The following is an 11,060-nucleotide window of genomic DNA, read 5'->3' as shown; positions in this document are numbered from 1 at the left end:
TTATGGCACTCATTTGTCCAATACTTTCATTTATAGCCAAATACTTCTATCAGCTTCAGTTGTACTTCATGTTTAGTGCTAAAATGTCAGCATGCTAACATACGAAACTCAGATGGTGAACACTGGAACATGGTAAACATTACCTAATAAATGTCAGCATTAGCATTGTAATCGTGAGTGTTAGCATGTTGACAATAGCAATTAGTTTAAAACAGCACTGTTGCTAAGTAAAGCCTAAAAGAGCTGCTGGCATGGCTCTTGTCTTGTTTGGCTTATTTAGTAAAGAGGCAACACTGGTTAGATACATGGAGATACAGATACATGGTTATTAGACTTAAGAGGCAAGAGCCAGCAGTGAATGACGGTACAACATTAAGACAGAGGGTCTTATGTATTCATATTTCTATTAGCTTATAAAAGTAAAGTGCCATTGCCAATTACTGCACCAGTTTTTGGCCATCAGTTTAAGGCTTTTGCAGGAGAGTTGTTCCTCACCTGGAGGCAGCAGCAGAAGCAGCAGCCTCTCTGTTTCTGACCTGCTTCATCACTTTCAGCATGCAACAGATCTGCCGCAGGGTCATCTTGGGAGCATGGCATGCCAGTCGGGGTCGTGGGGTGCAATGAGGGCCCCGGTATGTGAGAAGTGACAGATAGTTGCCCCCTTTGGGTCCTTTCCCAAACAGCTGCAGCGGCTGAACACTGGCATAGCAGGATGCGAACTGGGAGTCATGGAAGATGAGTGGGATTGTTAGATGTTGTGATCAAGTTTGCTGTACCCTGCATAGAGATATTTTACTGTTCTGACTTTCAACATACACAAATTATTTTTCCACACATACCCGATCCTCTTCAATATGTTTTGTATATATGATGAATCATAATTACAGCCACTAAGTTGTCTTAGCCGTCATGATTTACTCTGCTCATTTTCCCCCGATAATGTAAATCAGATGGTATTTGTTACGTGAGTATATGATATACTTATATGGACAACTACCACCCTATGTTTGAAACAAATGAACTACAAAGCTATTGCATCCTTAACTACATATATGTAGTTAAGGATGCACTGAAATATGGATTGACAAGGTGCTGCAGACTGTAGGTACAGGCTGACTCTACATGTTACTGCCTAAAATTAATACAGTGATAAACACTAAATGTGCAGGGTGATTCATGGACTCTGCTGTGTGATATGTGTCTGTATCTGCAACTGACAATGCTTTGTATTCCCTTTACACTCTTTGTTACTTAAGAAATTATTTGATGACTGATACATCATTGGAAATACTGATAATTATGTATTTACAAGTTGCTATTAGCCCCCCCCAACATGATAATCTACTGGAGCATAATAGATACTGTAGAGCAATGAGGCTATGTGAGCAGCTACAGGCTCAGCTGTGTACCTCTGTCATTCACACCTCAAATGTTACACTCACACACACACACACACACACACACGCACACACATATCACACCATTTTAATTAGCATACGAGCCTCTGTCTTCCTCTCGCAGATTTAATCACCCACTCCATCAGAAACCCTAGACACACACACATACACACACACACACACACACACACACACACACACACACACACACACACACACACACACACACACACACACACACACACACACACACAGGCACACACACAAAGGGTGATCTCAGAAAGAGAATCCAGCTGTGCAGTTTCAATTACAGGACCAACACTTCATCATGTAGACTGGCCTTCAAACATTTGTTTACTCATGCACACACACATTTGTACACATAATACCGCTCTGCTACAGTATCTCTTTCATGTGCAGAGAAAACAATACCCGTTGATCATATCCAATAGCTACAGTACTAATAGCAAAATTACATTTGACAAATTCATTTTTCAAATGGTTAAGTTTATGCACAAAATGTCATCCAGGTTTCCTAAAAATATTGACAGTAACAATTTAAGCACTACTGACACTTCCACTTTTACCTGCTGATCTGCCTGATAACCTCTAACAGTGACCTCAGGTCACCATTAAAACAGAGCATGACTCTTTATGAATGATACAGCACTTAAAGGCAGAACTGAGTCATTTCTAAAGTTTGAGATGGACATGCAAAAACATGCACACAGGACACACACACGTAGATACTTACAGGAACAACAGTAGCCATGAAGGACCGTTAAAGGTCTGTAGTCAAAAAAATATTAGTTTGTGAATCGTTGCCTTCTTATACTTGCTGATATGACCCGGCCAGACAACAGGCCAATCGTTCTTCATAAAACACAAAATAACCCCGCCTACTTCTGACACCACCACGGTGAGGTCACTCTCAACATCACACACACACTAACACACGCACACACGCACTTGCCTGTTGGTTCAGGTTACAGACTTGAACATGCAGTCTATTACTGAGGACTCTTTTGTTATGTAGGGTAAATTTAGAAGCCGCTGTAATTCTGGGAACTAGGAGAAAAACTAGTGGATGATGATGATTAAAAAAGAAAACAGAGTCAGGCAGAAGAGTGGAAGATGACAAGAAAGAAGAGAAAGATGACAAAAAGGGAGGAAAGGGGATAAAAAGACAGTGATAGAGGGAGGAAAACAGGTGCACAACAAAAGTCTGGATCAGGGTGAGGAGGGAAGCAGGTGTCACAGTGTAAACTGACGTGCCTGAACAATGTGATGCACTGATGCATTATATATCGTCAATCAATACAATATTACACATCACTGATGGGAAGTGACAATAGATGATTAGACACACACTCACTCTGATGTGTGTTCTAGTCTGCAAAGAAAAGAAATAGGAGAAGGGCTGAACTGCCAAGAAATCAAACCATCATTCAAACTCACCGTCTCAACTCATTATTCAAACACATGCACCTCGGCCATAATTCATGGGTCAAAATACACTCAAATTTAACTCAGTGGGAATAATTCATGTGGATTTATGTCAACCCAGCAAATTGAGCGAAATTTTGCTGTTTTAAATGCTGAGTTAAAAGTATTTCACCAACCCACCTGGCTTCAAACCCCTGCTCTTGACAAAATTCTTAGACAGTTCAGTTTAATTTGTTGTGTTCTGTTTTTACCCAGTTGTTGATTTAAAACTGTTTAAAAAAGCAGTTAGAATATGCTTTTGAAGGAAAAGCTCCAATAACAGCTAAGTATATATTCATTCATTATTGATTTATTATTGGCAACACTATTATTTTTGTAGTCACTTACCACAGCATTAAAACCAGTTACTGGTTTTAATTTTGTGACTGAATGGTGTGTGTATGTATATATGTGTATATATATATATATATATATATATATATATATATATATATATAGACACACACACACACTACATTTTCTCCTGCATGGACAGCACCACAAGGTACAAACACAAACACATGCTTGTAAAACTGGTTTAATCATGAAATGATTTATTATGTTGTGCTTTATGGCACATCATTAATGAATAATTTCATGTTGCAGGTAATAAACAGCTCTTCTCCTATTCTACATACTGTACAGTAGTTTTAGTTTTACATGAACTTTTCTGACCTGTGTTATCATGTTATAACCATTATGTAGTTATAATTGACACTGATCTTTTATGGTTATCTTAAAACAAGCAAGCTTTTTTGCGTTTGAAAAGCAGAAAAAAACTAGATAAAATACTGTTCACTTGTGTTAAGAATCAGCTTTTTTATCTGTATTTTGCTAGTTTCTACGTCTACAGTTTCATGTCTCAGTGCATGACAGAAACTTCTTTTCTCCACAGTCTCCGTTTGACGGCTCTCGGCTGGTCTTCCCCCCTGGCCTGGCTTCCTTAGTAGTGGGAAGTTTCTATGCAATTCTCCGCAACACGCTCCCAGAGATCCTTGGGATATCTGTGTTTGTCGGAGGACTGTGCGGCTACGTCGTGTACGATATGATCCATTACTACCTTCACTACGGCTCGCCAAAGAGAGGGTCGTATATGTATAGTCTTAAGGCCTACCATGTCAAACACCACTTTGAACACCAAAGAGCAGGTGAGCACTGGAAACCAGACCAAACTTGGACTATTGAGGAAGATATTTAATTTTTATGTTTGATTTTCTTTGCATTTTTTGTCTGATCAATCTAATATAATCTTTATTTTCCTCTCCAGGTTTTGGAATCACCTCCACGTTCTGGGACCACCCCTTTAACACACTAATCCCTGATGAGAAATTCTAACATAGAAACGGCTCTCCTGAAGGGCCACAGGGCTTGTCACCACCTTCTTTAGAAATCAGCCCACGTGCTTTAACAACTGTAACACCATTAGTTCAGTCTCTGCAGCCATAATTTCAACAACCAAGGAGGAAGATCCACTTCTGAAGACTCCTACAAATGAATTGCAACGAATCGATCTATGTACACTATAACACATATCGGCCTCCTTTTTGATTTCAGCCATCAGCACATTATTTTCTTCTCCTCTGTCAACCGTGTGCGTGTCAACCATTCTGCACTATTTCCTAACTACAATGATTTCTGCACAGTTGTGAGGCCTTTCTGTGACACTTTTATAACTAAACCAACAGGAAAATATGAACTCTCAATGCACTGACCTCACCAGCCACGTTGTCACCTGATCACCAGTCACAACGCTATAATATTCAGCAAAGATGTGGGCCATAGAGAGAAAGAGAGAGAGAGAGACACACACACACACACACACACACACACACACACACACACACACACACACACACACACACACACACACATATACATATACATATACAAACATACAGTATATATCTATATGTTATGTCTATATAATATTGTGGATGATTGGTATACATTGAATTGTGTGTTTGCTCAAGACATTTTTCACATTTTTATATGTTCAGCAGATCTGCTGTGCCCTGATTAAAATACTTTGTAGCATATGCTAGCAATTAGCTAATTGGAAGTGAACTAATTGGTCTCCATTTTCCCAGCTAATATCAAAATACATAGCTGTTTCCAGGAAATTTCTTAAGAATCAGCAATTACTCATTGGTTCCTTTCTAGGAAGTTAAAGGGACTCAAGAACTAAAATGCTGCAGATTTTTCCTTCTGCTCTAATAGTGCAGTCATTAAAAATGGCCATCTTAGGCATTAATATTTTACATGGTTTAAGTGTGATACAGCTTTACTAAATGTCTAAAGAAGCAGCTACAATATGTGTAATTTTTTTTCAGAATCTTGCGTATTAAAACTTTCTCCTGACTTCCCCTATAACTTCCTTATGAGAAATTTAAGATTAACAATGCATTTATATTGAACTATGTAACATAAAAAGAAACGTGTGTATAGGTCAAAGAATACTTGTAATAAAGCATACACCCATCTTTTTTCTTCTCTCTAATATACTTTCATATTCAAAATTAACTAATATTTGACAGAGAATTAACCCTTACCTTTCTCTTTAATTATATATCTATAGAGGGAGAGATGGTATGAACATTTTGTATTAACAACTGAGAATTTACAAAAATGTAATAAACAATCATGGAAGATTTGAAAAACCGTGCATTAAAGTTAATGTTTACTGAAATATATATATAGAATACAGAGATAATCATAGAGCTTTCTCACAGCAGGCATTTTGACTTGTCAAGCACACCTATAACATTACTTCCTATTAGGTATCCAACTTCTAGGACCCAACTATTGTTCATGTTGGTTCAGTGACATGGTACACATTAATTGAATGGGGCAATTGTTAGCTCCACCTGTGCTTCTCCTGCAATGACAAGTCATACTGCCTGCTTCTATTGAAAACCATGGATTTTGTGGTATAATATTGATCTCCGTTGAGGGCCCCATCAGTATAGCATACACAAATGTTCGGATCAGTGCATAGTTTATTCATTATTAACTAAGGGAACAGTGAGGTCTGACTCGGTCAGAACCTTTCTCTACATATGCAAAGCTAACACGAGAGGTGTGTGTGTGTGAAAATTTTCTGCTAACACCTGAAGTGCTGTTCCCTTTCACCCTGCCATCTTTCAGTCATCAGCTCATTAGTTTTCATCATCACTTAGGTGTTGAATCCTCTGCCAAAATAAGACCTAACACTTCACTGTGGCAGTGTGTACTTCCTAAAAAAAAACAACTACTAAGAGGTCAGATTATGCGGCTTGTTTCACTTGATGTTTCACCAACTCTCTCAACACCTCACTACTTCCCTCTCTCCCACCCATTTACTGTATGTGTACTTTGGTTCTTTTCTGCCCCCTGCTGTTTTCTTCACCACTCTACCTCAAACAGGTTAAAACATTGCATTGTGTTGTATTCCCTTGTGAGATAATGCACTGTTTAAAACACATTTATCTGTTATTTTGTTTTGTTGTAGTTTACCATATTATATGGCAATGTATTACTTTTTATTGTGTGCCATACTATCTATTCTGCTCTATTCTATTCATCATTAAAAGCTAATGTAAGTATTTTACTGTTTTTACAGTTAAACACGTGGACCTACACTATGCAGAGATGTGACAGTATGAATGTCATCTGTTTTGCAGACTGATGCTGATAGTATGGTCAGGGAAGTGATTGAGTATGTGGCTGCCCCTTCCTCACTTCCTATGTTGACTCTGACCAAGGCAATTAAAGACCCTAGGATTTAAAAATTTTAGAAATTTCAGTGACTTTTTAAATTGGTAAAAGACACTGGCTTTCTGACAGGCAGCAATGAACGTTGATATGAATGTGTTTAACCGTGTGAGAGTTGATCAATGTGTTGTTGTTCATAGTCGGTATGTTCAGTACCTTACCTAGCCAAAAAAAAAGGTAAAATAAAATCCGCTAAAGCTAAACAGCAAAATCTAATCCATTGTATTAAACTGGAAATTTTATGAAACACTCTTTATGTAACACTACAGGGCGTTCTTAAAAACATAACTGACATTATGCTTGGGGTTATTCTCCAGCTCAGATTATGGTCAGAGGTGAGACCTAACTCTAACATTAACAATGATAACCAAAGGATCTTAGTGTCTGTCATGGGTAGACAGGATCAAACAACCACCAGGACAATGAGGCCTAATTGTAAACCGGGATGTCTTCAGTAGATATCTCAGTTGCATTTTATTTTAGTTTTTGACTAAGCTTTATCATAAAGCCCTACAACCAGACATTATTTTTCTACCATTCTGGAAAGCTCCTAACTAACTATCATCTGAAAAGTGTTGTTAAGTGTGGAGCCACTTGTTCAAGTAATAGCCTAATCTGTTTTTCTTGTATTTATTTACTTATTTTTTACTTTAAATATCATTAATATTCACATCACTTTGTCCATCATGGCTTTGACAGCACATCACATATTCACCTAAAAATGCAGGACGCCACTAGCGGACAAGTTTTAGGTCTCCTGCTGCTTTCAACACTATGTGACTTCCCTTTTTTTTGGCAGGCCAGTAGCACAGTTAGCTATCGCCAATGTGATGGGGAAAAAAACGGTTTTCCCTACCATTATAAGCATTTTTGCGTAGCACCTAAACTGTATGAACGGGGAAAACTATGCTGAGCGTTCCCTGCCGCTTTTGAGAGAAAGAATACTATTTATCCTAATGTAAGACAATAATTTTTTCTTAAACTGAGGTTTAAAAAAGTGGGGGTTGTTTTAAATTTCAGGGCTAGATAATTACCTGTGCGTACGAGAGAACCAGTATACAGTCTTTTACAAAGTGATGACTTATGGGTTATTTGCAGCGTTGTTATGCTGCCAGGCTATTGAGTGTTTTCGAGTCTGTCTATAGTGAGTTTTTCAGAGTTAATCAGCTTTGAAAGTGTTTCAAAAGTTCAGTTTAACCTGCAGGAGATTCTGAAGGCTTGTGTCACCACCTGCCCGGAGGAAATAAATTCATGACAAGTGAAAACGACACTCTCTTGAGATACTCAAGTCATTATTTTGAGAAGGTCTCTCATTATTTTAGGATACTAAATCATTATGTTGACAAAATTTCTCTTTTTTTTGAGATACTAAATCAGTATTTCGAAAAAGTTTAACCTTATGATGACTTATAGGATCTTTTTTCATTACATTGACGGAAACCGGCTTCCACGAGCCCGTCATCAAGGAAGTTGCCTAAACGCGAGGCACATAAAGATAACTGTAATCTCAATTTTTGAGAAACTGCTTTAGAAATGTCGGGGTTATATAGATTTACCGTTATTCAAATGTATTTAGCTTTACAGCTTAGACGTTAAATGCGTCAGAGCATGGGCCTTACTTATTAATCAGGAAGTATTCGCGGACTACATGACCGTTTTTTAAATGTTATATCAGTCTTCATCTGACGTCTATAATTAACGTCAATTTGAATACTTCACGTTGAGAGATTTGTTTAGACTGTAATTCAATTATTAAATGATTATCTGTTTGCTCTACACAGCAGTCTTCAGGATTTAAATGTCGCCCCGACAATTTTCACATCAACAGGTGAGTCAGGATGCAATGCTGCATTCAGGGAACATATAGGACTCGGGCATCTCTCATAGTCTTACTCAAAACTCGTCTTTTCTCTGCAGTAAGGTGATTAATTTTGCTAGAAAACAGAAAACCTATGTTTATAAAACGAGAAAAAAACGAGGCATGTTTCATATGTTTCAATTTTTGAAACATCTGTAGGCTGCTGTGATAGTCACTTACTTGTATCCCACGGTCCGGGTTATTGAACGCCTCACAGACCCCGCCTCTCTCGTCGCTGTCCTCTAGTGAATACTTTTGAGTTTTAGAGCCGCAGGGTGTAAACGGCCAATTTGAACTGTTAGTCCAGTAGTCAGGTCGACGGCCCTCCAAGGAGGTCTCTCTGCTCACTTCCCTGTGTTCAGTTTTCGGTTCGAGCTGACGCTCTGCATCTCCACCGTCAGGATGTCTCCTTCCACGTCCCCCCGGTTCTTTACGATAAGGGAGGTGGCCTGTCACTGCACCAAGGACTCCTGCTGGGTGCTTTTGGGGACCAGGGTGTATGACGTGACCGACTTCTTGCGGAGGCACCCGGGCGGAGAGGCGCTGATACTTAGGCGGTCGGGCAAGGACGTGAGCCAGGAGATGGAAGGACCCCCACACCGTCACTCGGAGAACGCCCGGCGGTGGATGGAGCAGTACTACATCGGGGAGTTGGACAGAGACAGCGGCACCGACGAGGCACAGGTGGGTAACACCTAGCTATTCTGTAACCACTGTCCTCAGAGCATACAAACAAGTTCAAGAAAGATACCAGAGAAGAAAAACCTGTCGCTAGTTCTCCACTGGAGGGTCTTCAAGGTGTATATCTTTGCTGAGTATTAGACACAGACAGAGTCTTAATTTTTAAGCAAAATTACACAGAGTGTCTATATCTTAGATGAAAGTTGATCTTTTTTGTAATTTTTCTCCTACTTTAATAGCTTTCCCTCAGTCCCAATCCTCCAGGCAAGGCTGTGGCTCCTTTTGGATAAGAGTGGTTTTCCATTATGTAGACAAACAAATTTTCAAAATTATCACACCTAATTTTTATATATTCTGTCTGTTGATTTCTAGCATGTTTGACGAAGAGGTCAACTGGCAAGCAAAGGCACGTGCCTTCTTGTGTCCAAGTGTCAGTGGCTCTACTAACTTCTCTTTAAAATAGTCCAATCAGAAGAAAAAATGTCCCCATCTGAGCTGTGCATGGGGAGCTAAATATTTCTCACATTGAGCTTTTGTCTTGCCAGTGGTGACAACAGGTTTGGAAGTGCTTATTGGCTACATATTATATAGAATACAGTGACTTTGCTAAAAGCTTAACTAGTGTTTTTGAGGTATCGGAAAGCCAATAGGGGCCTGTTGGCTCAGTGAGTAACAGGTGAATAATTGTCTCTTACTTGACTTTACCGGGCATTTTCTGTGAGGCAGCCAGAGAAGGAACTCCCGGCTCTCCTCCTCCTCCTGGACAATATTGATTATAGGGGAGGGATCCAGGAGTTAGTGGAAAAAGACACACAAGGAGGTGGAGGAGCACAACAGGGAAGGGCGTACAGGTGATAGGATAGACCTGAAGGGTTAGGGTAGGGTGGGTGTGGGGGGTCAGTGGTGTTAATAAATGATTCAAGAGGTGTGTGTGTGTGTGTGTGTTTGTGTGCGTGTGTGAGAGAGAGAGAGAGAGAGAGAGAGAGAGAGAAAGACATGGCAAAAAAGTGCTTTGTCTTGCCCCAGTAGGCATGGAGGGGAATACAGACAGGGGAAATTTGAGGAGAACTGAAAACTTTACATCACTTGTTGTTAGATGAATCCACACCCAATTTAGCTCTCTCTGTCTCTGCTTTTTTCTCTGTGTCTGAGGAAAGAGAAAGAGAAAGATTTTGCATAAATCTCCTAACGACAGAGTTGACATTTACATGGCTTTCCTACTCTGATGTGTGTCCGTGTGTGTTCTTGCTTGCATGTTGGTTGCATCTCAGTAGGCAAAATCTATACAATTGCGATAACAAAAGGCATTTTCTTCTCTTCTTTATCTTCTCTGGAGCGCCATCCTCCAGTCACTAATAAGTCATATATATTAAAAAAATTACTTTTGGACTGTTTGTATGGGTTGAATGGAGGAGGTATATGGCAGTCATGCTTTTAATGTTGTAAATTTAATTTGACAGTCTAGGCTATGCACATTTTCATACAGGCTGTTTGCAGTTTGAGACATTAGTGTTTTGTTTTTTTTCTTAGCTGCTATTATTATGTCATCCACTGCAAAAGGCAAAGTTAATCACACACTTTCCTTTTTATTTGAACTGCCACTTGTTTTGAAATAATTCAGCACTGAGGTCAGTGTCTTACGCAAGTCCAGCTCAGGGTATATAGAGAAAACCTTGGAGTAAAACAGTGGTATTAGAAAACATGTTCAAAATTTGTCATTAAAATACCACCATACGATACAACATGATTTTGCTGAAAGACAAAAAATGATGGTGTTGATTTATAACCCAGCCCTACTCAGGAAATCACACATTCAGCTCCCGGATTTCAAACTCTGGTCAAATGTGACAATAGAGATCTTGAGACAGATTTCAGCCCATTGACTAACT

The 11,060-nt window shown here is 39.2% G+C and overlaps 2 protein-coding genes across 5 annotated transcripts in view; both read left to right on the top strand.

Moving 5' to 3' along the window:
- The first annotated feature begins 590 nt into the window (after positions 1-590).
- On the top strand, positions 591-4,739 carry LOC120792831 (fatty acid 2-hydroxylase-like). Its single transcript, XM_040132198.1, has 5 exons — positions 591-632; positions 684-739; positions 3,342-3,387; positions 3,778-4,030; positions 4,150-4,739. Exons 1-5 carry the CDS (start codon positions 591-593, stop codon positions 4,215-4,217), a joined length of 465 nt encoding a protein of 154 aa, XP_039988132.1. The 3' UTR covers positions 4,218-4,739.
- Positions 4,740-7,529: 2,790 nt separating this feature from the next.
- The window catches only part of fa2h (fatty acid 2-hydroxylase), a 36,543-nt gene continuing 33,012 nt past the window's right edge, over positions 7,530-11,060 (top strand). The window contains exons 1-3 of one of the 4 annotated variants that reach the window (XM_040133269.1): positions 7,921-7,937; positions 8,414-8,460; positions 8,892-9,174. In XM_040133269.1, the coding sequence (XP_039989203.1) occupies positions 8,893-9,174 (282 nt within the window). In that variant the 5' untranslated portion in view covers positions 7,921-7,937; positions 8,414-8,460; position 8,892. Of the gene's footprint in view, positions 7,591-7,897; positions 7,938-8,107; positions 8,134-8,413; positions 8,461-8,891; positions 9,175-11,060 lie in introns of those variants that run through there. The other 3 variants (XM_040133268.1, XM_040133267.1, XM_040133270.1) reach the window with 3 other exon arrangements.

This window comes from Xiphias gladius, chromosome 8, assembly GCF_016859285.1.
Source record: "Xiphias gladius isolate SHS-SW01 ecotype Sanya breed wild chromosome 8, ASM1685928v1, whole genome shotgun sequence".
NCBI lineage: Eukaryota > Metazoa > Chordata > Actinopteri > Istiophoriformes > Xiphiidae > Xiphias > Xiphias gladius.
This window is presented reverse-complemented; position numbering and strand designations above follow the sequence as displayed.